Below are 21,296 nucleotides of genomic sequence, written 5' to 3' on the forward strand. Positions count from 1 at the left end.
CGCTGGTTTGATAACTGGAAGTTCATGTAATATTAGAAGCATTTCATATATATTTCTTTTTTGAGGTTCATAAGTGTACATTGTACCTAAAAGAATGAATCATTTTGAAATTGAATTAATAAGTTGATTCGTTATTGAATATTTTTTGATAAAAAATACAAGTTACATATTGTAGTCAATATATTCATTATGAGTTACAGGAATGATAGAATTGATATACCTCAATATTGATTTATTTACCTCCCATTGATTCCCCAAACGTGATCACAAACCGTCGCCGCCACTCATTTGTTCCCACAATACACAACAATTTATTACAGTCAGAACCCTATTAATTTATTACATATATAGTTTCAGCCGAAGGCTTAATATACTCGTTATTTCAAATATATCAGCTTTGTCTAATGATTACATGTCAGGCTAATTATTGGTCATGTTATTGTTTTTACAATTATAAAAGATATATAGATTTTCTAATCTAGGAGTCGAGTACTATAGATAAAAAATAGTAACGCGTTTAATTGGGGTCTGTATTTCAATCGAAACTTAATATTTTCTTTAAACAAAATACACTGGCTGCAACAAATACAATTACTGAATACATTTTTTATTTTCAAATAAAGAATTTTCAATGATATTTGATATAATTTCCCCATAGTGTTAAATATTGTTTATATACATTCACGTCTGGGAAATTTAAAAGTGACGACTTTAATTTAAGGTTCACTGCCACAAGAACCAAATTTACATTAGAATGCTTTAGTTTGATTATAAAGTTAGCTCTTTAATATATCTTTAATTATATAGAATAATCTAACGAAAGCTCAGACGACAATTGTCGTTACTCAGTCATCTGTCTAGATTTACATAAGTGCACAAATTTTTCGTATACTGAATTCTTATTATTAAAAGTATACTTACATTTTCAAGCTGAGAATTCTACAGGCTTATATTATTTTAGCGATAATTATATAATTTCACTAAAATTTATAAGCAGCTCTACCCACGTAACTGTTGTTCGAAAAGATGGCGCACCAATATAGACTTCATAATTTGATTTTAGTCATTTAACACTTCTTGGTTAAAAGATTAGAGTGAAAGACTGAGTTCTGTGACAAACAACACCCGTTGTTATAATATCCAAAATTGCTAACGTAGAAGTTTAATGTAATTTTTAAAACTCGTTTCAACCAGCGTCTCCCACGAACGATAAGTAATAATTACGATTGTCTATATATATCGAGAAACTATTGATGTGAAACATCTATAGCCGCACGTAAAACCGATTTCTGGCGTGCCGACGCATGCCGTGGCGACGCGTCGCCACACTGTATGATATACAGTCTAAATGCAGTAGTAAATTTCACATTAAAAATATTTAATGAATATAATGTTTATTCAACAAATAGTCATCGTTATCTGGAAAAAATCGTAATATTTTATTTTATCATTATAACATATTTATTTCCTATCACAGTCTGTTCTTTTCTGCATATTACTTTAAAAAAAATAATATCGATGTTTCACATCTGCCAGGCGTCCCGTGACGGCTCACATTTTTAAAAATCTTCGTATATAAAACACAGTTATATATTATAACCATATACTAATTAAATATTGGCTGCTTTTGTGTAATATTAACTATAACTATCGACGAGCAAAAACTTTTGCCCGTCAACAAACTAACGCAATTACGTATACAATTTTGTAACTAAAGCATTTTCGTCTCTCTTCGCCAAATTGTATTTACGCTGCAATAAGAGACAAATGAGTACTTTAGTAAAAAAGGTTCAATTATAGTGATTTAATCTTTATAAATAAGGAAGTTTGGGTCAAATCAAATGCTTAATAAGTAATCATCTGTAAATAGTTATTAAAACAAAATTGCTTAGGAGAAGAAAGTTAAATAAAAAGAAGGTTTAATTAAAAAAAAATCAGAGGCACTACAAGCTATGTTAGATGCGCCATAGAAAGAAAGTCCATTGGTGCACAGCCGGTGATCGAACCTACGATCTCAGGTATGAGAGTCGCACGCTGGAGCCACTAGGCCAACAGTGCTCACTAAATTTAAAATCGTCGATAATTCAAAGCATAATATTCTTGTTGCTACTTAAGTGAAACTGGAAAGGTCTCGAAGTGGGATCAAAGGTTACTTGATGTTCTATTTAGGTAAGTGCTCGAGTATCGAGTTTATTACCAAGCATGTCTTATTGTTAATACTCTTGTCTTAACTTTAATACGTATTACACTTCACCAGTAACTTACTCCTTGGATGTTGCGATCTTTTGTTAATAGGTGTAGTGACAAAAACTAGTTGCGCAACTTTGAGTTCGATATGTTAGATTGTTGTTAAAAAAATATAGGTAACTTATAAAGCATCTGTGCGACACACATGCTATTAAGTTTTTACAGCGAGTGTTAATTGCACATAGAATAAAAAGTCCATTGCTACACGCTAATCTGAAAAACCGTATTTTATGAGCGAATGCATAATTTTTCTACTAATTTTTATAACCGAGATTATATATGAGACTTTCAGGTATACACTAGTCGAGTCGGTCCAACATGATCGCAAGTCAATTCCATAATTTTCGCACTTACTTTTATTTTTGAGATATACTATTTTTGTTTTTATAAATATACTGTATAAAATATGTGTTTGCTTAAATTATAAATAAATCAGTGGCGCTACAACCTCTTTAGGTCCTGGCCTCAGATTTCTCAATCTGTTTCATGATCATTTTTAAATCTAATAGGCAAGTAGGTGATCAGCCTCCAGTGCCTAACACACGTCGTCGACTTTTTGGGTCTAAGACATGTCGCTTTCATCACGATGTTGTCCTTCACCGTTCGAGCAAATGTTAAATGCGCACATAGAAAGAAAGTCCATTGGTGCCCAGCCCGAGGTCGAACCTACGACCTCAGGTATAAGGGTCGCACGCTGAAGCCACTAGGCCAACACTGCTCTAAAAGCTGCTTATAAATAAACTACGAGTGCAAAAACACTCATAAACCTTGATGCCAGATATATATTATAGTTATTCTAAATTTATAAGCCAAGTCAAGTAATCACCTTATGGGATGTCTAAAATACCTTTTAAGGATATCGTTGAAATTTACGGCTATTATATTGAGATTTGTCGGGAAACTATTAACAAGGCAAAATATATTAGGTTGTCCCTTCTCCATACGCGGCCGTGGTTTGTCCGAAGTTTTACGTTGTTTATCGCAGTCGTATGCGTCAATGAATGTTCAAAACTGCTTTTAGGGCTTTTAAAAGTTTTTCATGAAACTAATATTGAACTTGTTCATGGATTGGTATTATTCTACGATTTCTGAACAAACTTAGGTCATTATTAATATATTTGGGTCTCCAATAGTTCTTAAAAAAAATTGCATGTTATAAATACTGACGAAGTAGATTTTATAATTGCGTCCGTAACGATTTAGTCGGTACTGTATGAATAGCGCGTGGTAAAGCATTATTTGAACTACATAAATAACACGTTTATTTCAAAATACAATATTCATAAGGAAGCATCTTAGTTTATTACAAGTATATTGAACGTAATGTTTCCAGTTAATTTTAATTTAACTGGAAACATTACGTTCACTGGCACAGCAATGCAATAAAGATTTGAGTTTGAGGCCGCGCACCACCACTTTGTGGAACCAGCTGCCGACTGAAGTATTTCCGAACCAATTCGACTTAGGGTCCTTCAAGAAAAGAGCGTACCAATTCTTAAAAGGCCGGCAATGCACTCACGAGCCCTCTGGCATTGAGAGTGTCCATGGGCGGCGGTATCACTTAACATCAGGTGAGCCTCCTGCCCCTTTGACCCGGTCAAAAAAAAAAGGTATGTATCCCTAGTATACCCGGACAGTTCCAATTCGCTCCACACAGTCGAGACAAAGCTGATTATGTGGCTTGAGTGTGAGATAGTGACGAGTATTCAGATTTTTTTATATTCAATTTTCATTTGTTTGATTACAAATGCAGTAAGCTTAGCAACATTTAATGAAATCATCTAAGAGTCTACAGACAGAGGGTTTTTGTTTCTAATAACCTCTGATGACTTAATCTTAACAATCTTATATCCCAAACTATTGCTAAGATTAATATGCTGTTGCTGTGAAAACATGTTATGAAAAACCATTAACAATTTGGTAATCCACTCACATGTTCAGATCACAGAAAACTAATTAAATAAAGATGGATGAGGAAAAATGCTTAAGCCAAAATTGCTCGGCGCTGTTTTCTTAAAGGAAACCGCGTATTTCATTCTCACGACGGTATAAAGATGAACTTACACTTGCCAAGCTTATTAAACTGAAAAATCTTCAGTATTTTTATGTAAGTAAAGAATTAAGGGCGACCAAAAAGAATACAGGCGTCTACAGAAATATGCAACAATAAATGAAAGTTTAAATTTATGTAGCAGATAAAAAATATACATTTATTATCGTAGTTACAGACGGATATTTTAAAATAAAATATATCTACTAAATAATGTTCTGTTAAGATCTTGCTTTAAAGGACGGTTCGTCATGACTGTTTTACTACAAATTTACTACCAATGTGATGAGGTTTAGTTAATAAACTATTTCAGAAATCCTAAAATTTATTGTTCTATCTCAGTACATCAGATACGGGAAGTGAACCAGGATCTCAAGTAAGCCACGTACTTTACATAGAATGACAGATTTGGGAGGACGTAAACACGCGTTTGAATAATTACACCCACACAATACCAATTCGTATAGGGTGATATATGTTATGCGTAATGGATTACGTATTTGACATATACGATGTACATAACACTTATTTACCGGCTATAAGCTACAGTTTTGTATGTACATTACGTGATAACTACGTGCAAGCGAGTATGTAATAAAAAAAAAACTTCTAACTAGGAAACAGTAACTTGAAAACGATTTACGAACAATCAAACAATTTTATTAACAATAAATATATAATTATATATGACGACTTTGATTGACGTATTAAATACATTTGGTGGTGCTATTATTTATTATGCAAGGACTAGTCAAAAAAAATTTCAATTGTCAAAAATCAAAAAGTCATTGCAAAGATATAATAACATTACGTAATGCTTGGTTTACTCTAAATTATAAATTACACTTTTTAATTTATGATCTTTACAAGTACGTGTTTATCTGTATATCATAAAACAACTTCACATTGTAACTGCTAAGTATTATTCGTGTAAATAAAAACAATACAATTTAAAATAATATTGTTTTAGCGACTAAGAACCAAAGTTCTGGGCAAGTAGTGTATCGACAGCTGTACTAACATGCCCGTTGTGTATTTACATTCTAAAGAGGACGTATACGATCACAGTACCAGTGACCTATTGTTTCAATTCTACGTAAACTTTACCTAATCAGTTATAACTTTAACCTCTTTTATCAAGATATCATTTAAAATAAATATTTTTTACCGAAATACAAATGATTACATTTCGGTTAAAATTATCAATATTATTAAATTTACTATATATCATACAATCATCTCATAATTTTGGCAAGTGAAACGTGGACAGGAGGCCCATATGTTAAGGAACACCGCCGCCCATGGGCACTGCTAGAACTAAACGAATACAATGCATTTATGTAGATCTTATATTTTAGCACGCGAAACGTCGCTCGTTCAGTCAAAATTTTAAAGTTGTGGTAAGTTTTCGTTTGGAACTGGTCGCAAATGGGCAGGTGGTAAGTGACATAGCCACACATGGACAATCCAAGAACAAGAACTTGCAATCCAAGCTCGTTGCCAGTCTATTAGGAATTTGTACGATCTTTGAGCGCAGTTTAGTATTTCCTTGTCGAAAAATGATATTTATCGTATGACTCGGGATGGGAAATCATCATCAATCATTAATTTACAAAAAATATCCAAAAAATTATTTTAATTCACAGACAGTTTTATCAAATTACAATTTTTTGTAAACAATTGTAATAACACAATTATTCAGTTACTTTTTTCATCCTATTGATTTTCCGTTTGATTCTCTCTGTGTAGGCTGCAATGATATTTGATAGTAGGGGTAACGTTGACGATTTCTCATCATCCTTGACCCCTACTTCCGCACATAACTCTCTTCGAGGACGCTTCACGGGCGACATTCCGGCCTCTGAACTCATAACAGATGCGGTATATAAGTACCCATTCCATTCGAGATATTCTCGAATCAATTCGTTGATAAGCAACACTTCATCTGATAGTTTTGGGGCGCCCGTGTTTTTATAATTGGGGTTGAGGGCTACTTGTCTATTCTGAAGGATTTCTGTTACTTTGGCTCTCATCTAAAATCAATTTATACGCACAAATGTTACATCCTAAACTATCTCTAATTTTTCTTAAATAACAATAAAATCAAAGATTTTTGAGTCTGTTTCTTTAATACCCTTAACCAAATATCGTAAAAAGATGAACTATGACAACTTTAGTTTACAATTATTTTTTTAAGTGGAAAACGAACTTCGAACCTATCCTATTTCTACGCCATAAAGTTTAGTACTGCGTGTCCCTTTGTACTAAAGAGTAAGGAAGTAGGACTTTACATTTGTATGTTATATACAAACGTTTTTTTTTATAGAACAGGGGGCAAACGGGCAGGAGTGCTCAACTAATAATATCCAATACAAACGTAATGGATATCTTACATTTATTATAAATAATATAAAAATAGTTATATAATTGTTCGATTTATGAATCGGTTACAAGTTTTAATATAGTTATTCTTATTAAACCTTTATTATATATTTTTTTCACTTTATTGATCATTGGACGATATCATAATAGTATGTCACTGAGAAATGTTTTTCTAATTAATAATTACACAAATGTAGAATAAATTATCGAAAACTGTCCATTGTGTGTCTGTCTTGAACCATTATTGAAAATTTAAAAATAATTCTTTTCGAGCTTTTATACTGTCCAACATGATTAATTATTTCATTTTATTCAAAGTTACCTCTGCTTGAAATTTATTCAGGTGACCGCCTTTTCTCAAAAGATTTTTTATCGCGTCCAAAAGCTCTTTTTCCGACACCGCTTTGTTTTCACTCATTTCGCCAAAATTCAATTTCAAGAGATAAAAATTGATTTAATATAGGTCCTTTGAAATATAACCCTTCAATTTCAATGGCATTGACGTTGTGTCATTTGTCAGTGGTTAAAATATATATTTTATAACAGCCAGTATTAACCAAATAGATGTAAGTACTAAAATACATATTTGTCTTTTATATATTATGTATATAAACAACGACTCAAATATACTACGATTTGGATTTTGGGTTAAATTTGGGCAGAAACTTAATAAGGTTGCTATTCAATTTGTTCGATTAAAGAAGTTATTAAAAAAGATTGGAAGCCACACATGTGTGACTAGTTACATAACCTTTATCTCTGCCTTTTATTAAATTTAAGAAATGTATTGAAGAAAAGCTGTGTAAAAAGGCTTACTATAAAGTTAGTGTATATCTAGTTGATAAAAGGGCATGGGACTAGTGCTGGGCAGGCTACTTCTAATTAATTTGCTATATTTGTTTTAAATATTGTAGAATTGTTTGGTGATTTCCTTTTTTTAAAAAAGGGTACCGAGAGTTTTTTACGCCGGCTTTTTCTCTTGGCCAACACCCTGTCTTCTTTGTCGATGAGTAGGGATGCCAACAGGTTCGAATTTAATGTCGTGGAATAAGTGATACCATGATGATCCTATGTTCCAAAATAAACGTATTTTTTTTGGTTTTTATAGAAAATAAATAAAACAAAGAAAGCGAAATTAATCATCTATAACATAGAAATGGTTTTTAAAATAAATTTCAGGTTTCTTTTTTAAATCTAAGATATCATTGAAAATTACGATATAGCCTAAGTTAAGACATTAAGACACTCTGGTCTCATGTCTTTTTTTCACTTACCACTGTAATTAAGACTAACGCGTACTATCACTAATACATTAATCCAAACGGTTAAGCACGTTTCAATATACTTACTAGGCTATGTTTTAGCTTAATAATTTATTAAAGACTATTCATGATCTATTTTTTTTTATGCATCCATTATTATTTTCATAAATATATATATACTATAAATTAAAACCCTTAATTATAAATATAAATAAACAATAAAAATATATCACATATTTTAATTATCTGCCTCCACAAGTCTGTATTTGTCTTGATTATATTGAAAGTCGACCCCTATCAATATCACTTTACCTAAGCTGGGTGTAACGAATCAAGGAAGAATTGAATTTATGTTGCACACATTATTTGTGGCGTGCACCCGGTAACAAATGCCGTGGGTATTAAAGGCAAGACAATTTGATCTGTGAATCTTTTTACCTTGTACGATTTAAGATTGAGCAACCGACAAAGAGTTTGTACCTATATAATTTTAATATAATTATATTATAATAAAAATCACTAATGATAAGGTAAGGCTAGATTTGTGGAGTTAAAATGTTACTCGCTAGAATAGGAATAACATTTTGGACATAAATAAAACGACTTCAATTTATATATATTATTATTCTACTCATGTATATGGATGAAAATATTAATGTAATATAAGTTCTGATTAAATTTTATTCAGTATGTAAAGAATACGGTATGAACACTTAACATCCTCGGACGTCGATAAAAATATATACTATGTCTATGTATTGTATGAATGTAATGAATAGACAAGCTATGAATCAGAAATCTGAAATCAACAAAAAATATTCATACTTTTTGTTTTTAAGCCTCTATTGATATTGTAAAACTAGTTTAAAATTAAGCCTCCTTTCAAAAAGCTACTCAGTATGTGACTTAATATAAGTCAAGAAAATCTTTTAAAATGTCATAATTATGTAAAACGCTTTTAAGGTATCACGTATTAAGTATCGCGGTAATTACTCCAAGTACATAGCCTTTTTAACCTTTTAAGCCTTGCTCACATTTCCTATGACCTAGTTGATAAAGTAGGTAACTAGTTTCACTATACACTCATGTTTTGCTTTCTTTGTTGGTACTTATTTCAGTTATAGAATGCGATTCTCATCTATTGTCTTACTGACATTTTGAATCTCGGGTAGTTCCAAAACCAACCAACCAAAGGCTCCAGAATCTTGCACGATCACTATAATAATATGAAGTATTTCAGCGAAGAATGAAGAATTCAAATAGAATTATTTTTAATTACAAAGTAAAAAAATATCTTGAAAGAGTCAAATGTGTTAGATCCAAGCAATGTAGTTTGCTTTATTTTTTATCTATTAGGGAAAGAGATTTAAATACACAAATATTATCTAGACGGAATGAAATAAAATTGATACGGTCATAACAATAATAAATAAATACCTATTTCAAAAACTTCTATTGTCATTATTTTTCATTAAACAATCTCTTATTCCTTTGGAAAAAAAATCGAAAATCAAGAAAGCGTTATTACGAATAAAAAAATTTTAATACCGAAATTCTCGACACAAAATTATTTTAAATTCTTTACAAATCGTATATTTTAAAGACCTTCAAGATACGTTCAACAAATTACTGCGCACGACTCTTGACCGCTCTTAAGATCTGTTGTAGTCCTACATTTGTTTCCAATGACCATGCGCTGTAGATAATGGGTGCTGTTAATAATATACTCTGAGAAGTAATGCGCACTTAAAAAAAGAACGTTTTCGAATATGGAATATTTTTGAATATGGAACAGATGTAAACCGTAATGTTATCCTACAGATCTACGAATAATATTGTGTTTATACAGATAGTCCCATGTGATCTTGTTATAAACGTGGACTTATGTTAGTAGTACATATGTGTTACAGTTCTTTTATATGTTAAAACATCGTAACTATGGTAATAAAAACGGAAATATATCCACGTTTCATAATATGATCTTTACATATCACAGGTTTACTATAAATCAATGTATGTTTTTTTTCAACACTAGTTTTTTAAAAACTTTGTATGTACAATTCACAACTGTGTAAATTGTAAGTTTTAATAGTAGGTAGTCTTTGGAGCAGTTCTATAATTGCTTTTTCAAAGAATCTGGAAGCAAAGCGAGCCGGGACGCCCAAAAAGGGTGTGGATGTCTTGGCTGCCTTTAAAATTAGGCTCTTTTTCTTAACAATTAGAAATTGTATCTCCCAGGAAGGGCCCCCACGCCGATTTCATAGTCCGTTAATATCTTGTGAAGCAGATAGAAGACAGAAGTCTTCATCAAGATGATGTAGACAAAATTATATTATTTAATATTTAAATATATTATATTTATAATAAGACTCAAAGCAGCAAGCTTTTTGGTGTTTTTGAGGCTTTCCTAAATAATAAAATAGAATGAAAATAGGTAACTAAACTAAAAATCTACTCTAAAATTATTATAGTATACTATTACCCGATTTTCTTGCAATCTTAATCTATATCAAATTATTTAAATTTAAAACTATTTCAATAATGCATCACCATTTCCGAAAAATTTATCTTCCAGATTCAATTTTTCAGCTGAAAGCCTTCAGTTGTGAAACTTCAGAATATGCGAAGCCGAGCTTTTCCGAAGAGTGCCGAGAATTTACTTTGGAATGACTTCAAATGGGATCGCTGCCTCAGTTTAACGTTGATAGTCGACAAGGGAGCATGTGATGTCCAGTGTCCGTCTCTCGATCGTGTGTGAAATGAAGTGTATAGTGATAAAACTCGAGACATAAGTGATCGTTTCAGATTTCTAGTGTAAGTGACGCTTTAGTGTAAAGCAGAGTTTATTTACAGGTCAGTGATTTTATGTATTCAAAAGTTGACAATAAGAGGATAATAAAGATTAACAATAAGTTTTATAAATTTAAGCATTGAAATATGTTTTAAATGGAATGTTCGCTAATGCACATTTAAATAATGTGTTTCTTTTTGTGCTATGAGGTTCATCTATCAGTGATAATATATGATATAGTATTGTCTTAACATAGGTTTTACACATTTAAAGAAAACACTTGTTAAAGAATTGAAGCTTTGTATTAAACTTATAATTATTTACAGCGCGTGCTTTATATCCGTACGAAAATAAAATATAATGTGTACAATTCTGAAACATCCAAAAATATTTTATATAAATATATATTATACCCTTTTTTATAAAAAAAAAACAAAACAAAAATCATTTATTCATATAGGTAACAGATACACGAACGTCAAAAAAAAGAAATATACATTAAAATTAAATGATTCTAATTTTACATTTACTGCCAGTTCGGAAGAGAAGAACTGGCAATAAACTCTCCGCCACTCTTTTTAATCGCCAAGTTTTTTTTACTCAATGTTTGTAAGGAACTGCAACCATTACACCATACAGAATTGAATAGTTTAACTATCTAAGTGAAAAGAAACATAAGGCAATCGGGACACTCAAAACAATTTCGGACAAAGCTTAAACGTAGAAGAATGGTTACGCAGTGTATTAATTACCCGTCGGTTGATTATATCAAATACTACAAAATTTTATATGAACGATTTCAAATTATAGCCGCATAGAAACGAGAAATATAACGCCAACAATCGATTTATAATAATATAATAAAGATTTCGTGCTACTCCACACGCGATCAACGGTAAATAATAAGCAGTGAGGTGGTTTTCAGATGATTATCGTTTTAATTATAAAGTGTATTTTGTGTGCATAGAATATTTGAATTTAGATTTTTCGAATTCGATGTATGAATATTCATATTGCATAGAATATATATTTTTCGGATTTGACGTACTTGGCGGAGGACTAATTAAGGTGTACTTTGAATTGTGTGGAATCAAATCATTTTTGATTATAATGAGTATGATGGCAATATCAAACCTACAAGCGAGTTAAATATCGTATTTTTTTGTATCAAGATGATTTTAATTTAACTGAGTATATTCCAATATAGGGAACGTTTAGTTCAATAAAAATCTAAGGCCATATACTATACATATACAAAAAAATGTTGACACGTATTGGAAGCTAGTTTTTTGTTATTAAATAGCTGTAACTTGAAAATAAAATACTATTTATTACTTTCTTGTTAACTTAAATACCCCAATCACTTAAAGACGCTTGCACTGTTTTGGAAATTAGTTTTTTTAGATAGTGGCCTAATTATAATCTGCATTTTAATAATACCCACCATTCAAATACACAATAACTAATAGCAATATAAATTCAACTCGATTAACACACTAACTATAAGAGAGATACCGACTTTCTTGCTTAAAAAATTGTAGGTTACATTTTTATGGACCTGAGTTATCTTTATCCCATATTTAGGAAGCACTTCTTTGATATTACAATAATTATACTCAGACAAATTCTCAAGCATTAGCTAGCAATGGAATAGTTATATAAAATATTGGTAAAATGTGAAACAAACTTTAAAGAGTCTTACTAAAATGGCTCATTGGAATTATTTCAAAGTTCCAATGTGTTCCTAATTTTTATCGAATAGTTTCGACATTTTAACCGAGATAATCATATGATATTATATGTATATTATCAAAAAAAAAACATTTCCGTATCAAAATAAAATCGTTCCAGTACTATAACTGTAACTATAAGATTTTATTTTCACCAATAATATTTTTTGCACGTTAAATTATACTTGACTAACAAAAGCTAGATATTTGGAATGTATTTTAAATAAACGTCCAACTAGAATCGGGGACAGCCCGCTGTCATGAACGTAATGTTTAGTATAAAACTTTATCTTAACAATAAATCATATTTAAAAAGTAATGTTGTTGATGCATCATATTTTAAATATAGCTTTCACCATTTTCAGTAAGTCACATCAGGTGAAATATCTCGCATGACATTTCCAGTTTTCATGCATATAATGATGTCATATTTAAAGAAGTGTAATGCTACGATTTGCTACGTCGTAGCGAAATTGACCTGTTCAAATTTTGAATTTAATATCACACATATATTTACGGGTAATAATTCAATATTACTCTTTAAAATGCTGTTTGTTTAAAAAGTCATTTACTGAAAGTTGTATGTTGATAAGAAACGCTTTTCTTTATAGGTTTCAAAATTACAAAACAATTATAAAATCTACAATGCTTTACCCAATTCGATTTTGATCCTAAAATTAATACTTAGCACTAAGTCTTGAGTTTAAATCTTATTCTAAAGCAATTTCATCGTCAGCTACCTCAAGTAAACGAATCAACTACTATGAAAAAACCATAAAACATGATAATATGGATTCTAACAGTAATGAAAAAAGTATATTTATAGTAAGTATATCATACGTTGACTCAAAACACTATATACTCTTCTAATAAAAAGTTTAAAACATTTCATATTAAAATTCTACTACATATAAAATTCTAAATTTAATTTTTATTCATCATGCTTTTGATAATACTAATGCTATATTTGATAATTTTAATACTAAAAATATATTTTCCTTAGATCGGTGTCAACTTATTTACTTTATACGTACGTACGGAACATTAATATTTAGGGATCCGGATTAGTCTGGATATCAGCAATCAAAGAAAAAAACAACACTATTTAAAATAAAAGAAAAATGATGCGGAATGCAATCTCATGGGAAATAAATTCAGATACCATTTTCTCTTTAGTTAGCATAATGTTTTTTTATCAATAAAAAAGTATATTTACAAGATTTTCAACATTGTTTTCGACAATTTGTTTTTGAAACAAAAGAGCAACTTATCAAGTATTGTCATCAAATCAAGTTTATCACTTATTAAAGAATAACTTTAAATCATCGCAGTCAGTCCGATCTCCCCTCGAGCTCAATCAAATTAACTTTTTGCGCATCGCAGCTACTTTGTGACACGTCCACGATCCTGCGAATTCGAAACTCGAGACTATTACGAAATACGGAACGAAGGGAATGTGCCCTATATTATTATTATTGTCCTGAAAGTTTTTGTCTTGTATAAAATAAAATATTAATATTTAAGTAAGATATTTTTACCAGTTTTTGACAGTCATTTATGACGAGTTAAACGGTAGGAATTGGATTTGGATATACGTGACTGACATAACTTTTATCGGCGCAGAATAAAAAATTCAATGAAAGTAATACATAAGATGAATTCTGGGATAAGAATCAGAAAATTCTTAGTCGTAAAAATGAACACCATGGAAACCGTGTACAAAATAGGATTCACTGGATATGTGGATCTAAACGTCCTACAAGAGCGTATCAAAATCTAAAGCCGCCAACGCCCCCGCGAGCTCTCTAGAATTGAAAGTAACCACGGTATCATTTAAAATCAGATGACCGTCCTGTTCTCTCCCGTTTACCTCCTTACCAATAAAAATCCTCTAGAAAACAGATGCTGATATTAGAAGTCACGCACTATTGTTTTTCAAGTGAAACTTTTTTAGGTGCATGAGGGTAAGATCTATACAGATAAAACGTCACGAACATGTGTAGTGTTTTTGTTGAAAAAGAGAGAGAGAGCGATTGAGAGAGAGTGAGAAATGAAGATCGAGAAAATACGGTTGATGTATTCAGTAGTTACATATTAGAACTTTAGACGGCAATTCTGTTGTAAAACACCTGTGCAGTAAACGCAGAGTTTTTATTTATTTAATTTAAATTATTTCTAATACAATGTGAATAAAGATATATAAATATATGTAGTGATCATATACTGGTTCATGATCATCTATGGGTGCTTATACATTAGTAATAATTAATTTACAAAGAAATTTCACTTCAGACAGTACTTTAGTAGTACTTTGAACGCACGTACTTTTTTTAAAATGTACTTTGTACACACGCACTTTTTTAAAATAAATTAACTAGCGTTTTGATCTTTCTGAAGTGTATTTTAAGTTTATTCAGTAGCTTCGTTTATAAAGCTATTCTACACCATTGAACATCTGCAACAGTTTTTTAAGTCTTGAGTTAACGAAACTTTCCTTTTACCCGGAAAGAGGAAAAACTCAGAGCACTTTTAAATTAAACTTTGTGCAATGTTTAATTCAAACACCGTTAAACACTGGTTTATGTAATTTTAGTGTTTTATAATTTGTTAAAAGATCATATGGAACTTTTAGAGCTTTTGTATAAGTACCAATGTGTCGGCTTTATACTTCCAAATAATAACTACGATTTTCCTTGAAACATATATTATAAATATATTTATAAATCTAAACCCCTTCATATAATTTTATTCTGTATTTAAAGTATTAGCAAATACAAAGTAATACACAGACAACATACAAATATGTATTTGCACATAGTAATTTTAGCAAACTGTGGAATCGACTACCTCCAACTATTCAAAATTCAAGCGTACTCCTCCCTTAAAGGCCGGCAACGCACCTACTAAAAGTTATGTCTATGTACTGCGATGACTGCCTTTTTGGTCGTCCCCCAGGTTTGCTTTCCTATTATATATAAAAATAAAAAAAAGTAAGTAAAATTAGTTCCTTATCAGCTTGGCGTTAGATATTTCAGATTTGTGTGTAATAAGATTAAGCAGTTCCGGGCTATGAACAGAGTGACGAAGGATTTAACGTCACTGGCATATGGCGCGTAACATATTCACTCATTTGTTATACCATTTTATAACTTGACTTAGTTTTTGGTAAGGACTAAAGGGGATAGAAACCTGTGAAGGTTAAAAGTATGAAGAAGAAGTCACTTCATAAAATTTTCATCTTAAGCACATATACCAAACTTTATAATAAAACTAGCTGACCCGGCAGACGTTGTTTTGCCAAAAAGATTAAAGATTATAATTAACAAATAAAACATAAGAGATGATCGTAGAGAGGTGAAAAGTTAGGGTTGCATGTATTTTTGTATGGTGTATCGTAAAAAAATAAAAACGAAATATTTTGTCTAAAAAATAAATAAAAAAATTTAGGGGTTTAACCTTAACATTTAGGGGGATGAAAAATAGATGTTGGTCGATTCTCAGACCTACCCAATACGCACACAAAATTTCATGAGAATTGGTCGTGCCGTTTCGAAGGAGTTCGGTTACTAACCCCGTGACACAAGAATTTTATATATTAGATACATCATGATCATTGGTTAATGTAATAGGCAAATAGGTTCATAATCAGTCATTCATCAGCCTTCTGTGCCTGACACACGGCAAGACGCTTTCGTCACTATGTTTTCCTTCACCGTTCGAGCGAATATTACATACGCACAGAAAGAAAGTCAAAACTAAATTAAGGAACATTCATTATTACAAAATAAAATTATAAAAATACTGCTACAAAAACCTAATGAATTCCAAACCACTTTATACACGTGTATATGTGTATAATAAACTACCCACAAATATAAAAAAAATATTACTACTTTCAATTCATTTAAATCGAAGCTAAGTAAATATGCTAGACAAAATTCACATTTCTTATAATTACTTTTCATTTATATTTCTTTGGTAACTGTTACTATTAAGTTTATTGCATGTACGGGTATTTTTGTTGTGATTGAGTGTGTTTTAAGAACGACTACAGCGTTCTGTTAATTAATCAAAAGTATAAATCTCATGTAAGTGACATTTTTGTCTTTCTTGAGACGTCTTTCATAGTCTTTAAACCTAACCTAAGTAAGTCCATTTGTGCATAGCCGAGGGATCTAACCTATGACCTCAGGATAAGAATCACTCGTTGAAGCCACTAGGCCAACACTATTCTTTATATTATATACCTGCCTAACATAAACTATGATTAATTGTATATAGAACTAGTTGTGTATATTTGGTATGATTTGTTAATTATAAGATAAGCTTATTGACTAACTCAATTTCTTAATAAGAAAATGTATATCTATAGAACAATTCCTATTATCAGTGCAGCTATTTTTGATTTCATCCGTAACAAACATTTTTTAATTCACCTTTTTTATTAATAAGTATTTTTTAGTTATTAAGTCGTACTCGGTGCTTCTGATATTTTTTTATGTTTTTTGTTTATTTCTTGAAGAACTATTTAGTATAATGCTCGTTGGTAAAACAAAAAAATATATAACGATAAATCTTTCCGCATGATAAAATTAGTGTTGAAAAATCTTCTACACTGTTCTTAACAAAAGTCTTCATATAAAGAGATTTCCAAAAATATTACTAATAGTATAATAGCCAACTTACGCCATTACGCGAAGTAGAAACAGGCATAATGTTAGTTTTGCGGTCCTTTTCGTGATAACGACTCCATCGGAAGTTTTAATAGAATTCCTATAACAATGAGATAGAATAAGAATATTGTTCGAGTTTTGTTTCGCGATTAAGCAAAGTAAAAGTATGTTTATATTGGAATGCTGCAGTGAAAGCGTAGCAGTAAGCGATAAGCGTGCATAAAACTTAGAGGTATATTAATGAGTTAAATAAACCATCTTATTAAATTCTGGTGTCACGTTGGTTGTAATTAAACTCCTCCGAAACGGCTGGACCGATTTTCGTGAAATATTGAGTGCATATTGGTTACGTCTGCGAATGGGACAACATCTATTTTTTTTTTAATTTTTAGACAATATTTTTTTATGAATGCATACAAAAATACCCCTGACTCCTCTCGATCAACCCCTATTTTTATTGGTAAATTAAACATAATGACTTAAACTCTGACTAACAAAAATTTACAGAAAAACCCTAAAAAGTTTTAATCCCGTAAAACCTAGCAGTCTCTGGGGTAGCATAGATAAATGTTTCATGTTGGTATGTAGTAAAAAGTTAGGCTAAGTTCTTACTTTGCCCCGCGGTAAGCTATGGCTAGCATAATATGATATAGTGTAATTAAATGATCTTCTTCACAGGCTTCATAACTGAAGGCCATGCCAATCTTGAAAAACCCTCACGTTACATCACCTTGCTGGCTCCACACTATTTTATTCTCAGATTGTCTAAAGGCCTTAGAAATGTATTAACCCCTCATCAATGTGAGAACCCCTCATTAAAATGATACTACTATGGAAATCACAAAGCTAAATATACAAAATATACTCAAAAAGTTGTTTTTACTATTAAAATTCAATGCTTAGTTTGTTTTTTAACGCATAAATAATAAAACCTATTTTCGTGGTATATATGTCGCAGCCAACTAGATTAATTAGCCGTTCAATTGACAGCTTAGCCGTTTAACTAACGGCCTGAAAGATATTCAGCCAGTTGATTAAACAGCTAGACAAATGACTTGGATCGACAACGTTGCCTGTTGACAGTTAATTTGAGTATACTTCCACTTTCTACCACTCTCAAACTCGAAACGATACTCTTTAAACTATCAATATGGCGTCGACAAACCACAACGTTTATGGTGTTTTCCAAAGTTTCATGAAAAACAAAAAGTACAATGGAAGAGTGTAGTGACAATAATTTAACTATATATTTTGTATAACATATGTTAAATCTTTGATATATCTGCCGAACAATGACTCTTTTCTATTAACGGCCAAAGCATTAGCCAGCCAGTTTATTAAATGTTGTAATAAACGCTACGGCTGAATATCTTTCAGGCCGTTAGTTAAAACAGCGGCGTTGAGTTAAACGGCTAGCCTGATTATTGAAGGGCTAATTAAGCTGCGACATAATATACATATAAACAATATTTTATAAATAATCTTCATATTTTTTACAAGGATACTCGGACGTCTTATTATAAAGGCTTTTTTCAAGTTTAATATGAGTTTAAGAAATTAAACGGTTTGCCCATTTCATTATTGGAACTCATACTATTACATCTGGATAGGTCATCTACCTAACATAAAAATACTGTGGTAATCCTGTATACTAATTAGAACAAATTGTTTTCATGAGGTTTGTATGTTATGTTACGGAGTATATAAAAAAATAATTTATTGTAGTAAAAGAAATGTATGTATGATTTCATAATAAAATATTGGTCATAACAATAACTTATCAGCCACGTCAGCAAATCTGTTGAAACTTGTATGATATGTATATGTACGCTTTGTCATTGCCATACCTTCCGATATCCGAACCTACTCAAGTTTGGGGACTTTCAACTTTAGGTCTTCTCTTGAGGTTCAGTGGTGTCGAGACACCGCAATATACAAAATAACTAACATACTTTTTTAAATAGTTTCTCAGACAAATCACAGAGTTATTGTTATATTATGGCCCAACCGGGATTCAAACCATATACTTTATTTATACATAATATTTTCGTTAAAACATTACTTTGAATTCATTCTATTGTAAATAAAAATATGACATTTAAGCTAGATTTGACCTCTCCCAAAACCATGATAATTCAACAATTAATTGAAATTAGACAGGTTTATGCTCACTTAATTCGTAATTAACTCAAAACGTATTCATTAAACAAGCATAATTACTTAATTTACAATTTAAATTAAATAAAGGTTCAAAGCCGGTGTATGGTCAAGAGAGTGTTGATGTTTTAAATATTATTCTACAGCATGTTTAAGTGGGAATTTCAACTGTGACGATATTCGAGCAACGCCCTATGTATTTATGAACTAATTTTCTATCATGGATTGATGAAGAATATCGTTGGCATATCTTAGACTTAAACTTCAACGACACGATGCCACGAACTTATATGTCTTATAACTTTACTTTATATATATGATAATTATTAATGAATCTAAAAATTGGTTTAAACAAAAGTCAAAGTCAAATCCTTTATTCCAATTAGACCACTTAAAACAGCACTTTTGAACGTTAAATAAAATTTAAAGATGATTCTAGTTGCGCCTTCCAAAAGGTTGTTTCGTATGGAGAAGAATGGGCAAGAAACTCCAAACTAACTCTTTTAAAATAGAATTACAATATTTGTATACATTAGTTAAATAATTATATGTGAAGCCACTACACCTAGAATAAAACTTCCATACAAGTCTATAAATGATGTTAGGCATAGATACATAAATGAAAACATCTTTGATTTTGATTTAAACTAAATAAAATAAAAGATTATAAGTACCACCTGATCATTTATGATTTGGAAGATCACCGGGATTTATTTTTTACACATTTATATATAATATTGGGGTGCCCTCAATGTTATATTGTTGATATTCCTCGCCTTTGGTATAAAAATATTTTTGCATTCGTTTGAGTGGTCCCCAAGTATCATCGTGATACTTCAGCTGGGTCAAGATTTCTTTAACTGGTGAAAACTGTAACACAGTTTTTAAGAACACTCTCTCGCTTGATGGAGAGCGGTATCTCAATGTTTTTATGTATTTTTAATTAAACAAAAGCAATGTAGGATATTTGATTATGGACATGATTTATTTATTAATAGGTTTGTATCGAACTAAAGTACTCAATACACACGGCGTATAGTAAAAAAGTAACTATTTAATGTTTTTTTAATACTCTAGTGTCCCCTTGTATAAAGAAATGCAATGAATGCATAAAACAGGGGATGGACATGGGTGATAGACATTTTGAATGTAAGTTGTATTTTAATATATTATTTAATTGGCTTGCGATAAAATTTATCTAGAAAATTTCAAAATAAATTTCTATATAAATATTGAATACTATTATTCTTACATCATATACATAATATCAAATACAAACTAAAAATATATCTAATAACTAACCTTAAAATTTAATTATTAAAAAATATTATTAAAAGGAGTCCCTTTAGGCAAGGTTCCGAAGATACTAGCAGCGTTCCCCCTTTGAATAGCTAGACTAATTCTTTGTGCGAGGTAGCTGCCAGCTCTTCGTTCTCCTGTGATGTCGTCTAACCTTTTTGATAATTCCCTAAAAAGCTTTAATGCGCTAGGACCCCACGGACCAAGGGTCTCGACACCGAATGGGACAAAATCATATTCAGAGCCTAGACCCCTGTATTTGCAGACTTTAGCTTTTTCAGCCGCATCACAAGCCGCACCTTGTTAGTTCCATGAAGATTGGAAGGGGCCAGTGTGTCAGTATTTAATTTAAATTTAATAAGACCATGTTTCAAAAATGTAGCCTAGAGATTAGCCACACGCATAGAAACAAAAACGATTGAATAAACAACATAGCACTTTTATTTGTTTAGCACTAAGACTACATATGACTTCGTATTTAAAATCATGTATTAATTTAGGTAACACAATGTACACATACGAACGTCAATAAAGAAATTCATATTAAATGTTTCTAATTTTACATTTACTGCCAGTTCACAAATCAAGGACGTAGAACGGACGAGAAGAACTGTCAACAAAGCCTCCGCCACTCTTTTAACTTCATTTAAATAAACTGAAAAAACAATTTGATTTGTCATTGCAGGCATTCAGTATAATCATATC

At 31.0% G+C, this 21,296-nt stretch overlaps 2 protein-coding genes across 2 annotated transcripts in view; one reads left to right on the forward strand and one right to left on the reverse strand.

The window, feature by feature from the left end:
• Positions 1-5,991: 5,991 nt before the first annotated feature.
• On the reverse strand, positions 5,992-7,133 carry LOC111004178 (centrosomal protein 20). Its single transcript, XM_022275067.2, has 2 exons — positions 7,002-7,133; positions 5,992-6,330 (listed from the first exon to the last, which is right to left on the reverse strand). The coding sequence occupies exons 1-2, from the start codon at positions 7,095-7,097 to the stop codon at positions 5,992-5,994; spliced, it is 435 nt and encodes a 144-aa protein (XP_022130759.1). The 5' UTR covers positions 7,098-7,133.
• Positions 7,134-10,655: 3,522 nt separating this feature from the next.
• LOC111004179 (acid sphingomyelinase-like phosphodiesterase 3a) overlaps positions 10,656-21,296 on the forward strand; it is a 43,172-nt gene continuing 32,531 nt past the window's right edge. Inside the window, exon 1 of the mRNA XM_045629017.1 lies at positions 10,656-10,794. The gene's annotated coding sequence lies outside the window, so the exon portion shown is untranslated. The remainder of the gene's footprint in view (positions 10,795-21,296) is intronic.

This window comes from Pieris rapae, chromosome 7, assembly GCF_905147795.1.
Source record: "Pieris rapae chromosome 7, ilPieRapa1.1, whole genome shotgun sequence".
NCBI classification, from domain to species: Eukaryota; Metazoa; Arthropoda; class Insecta; order Lepidoptera; family Pieridae; genus Pieris; species Pieris rapae.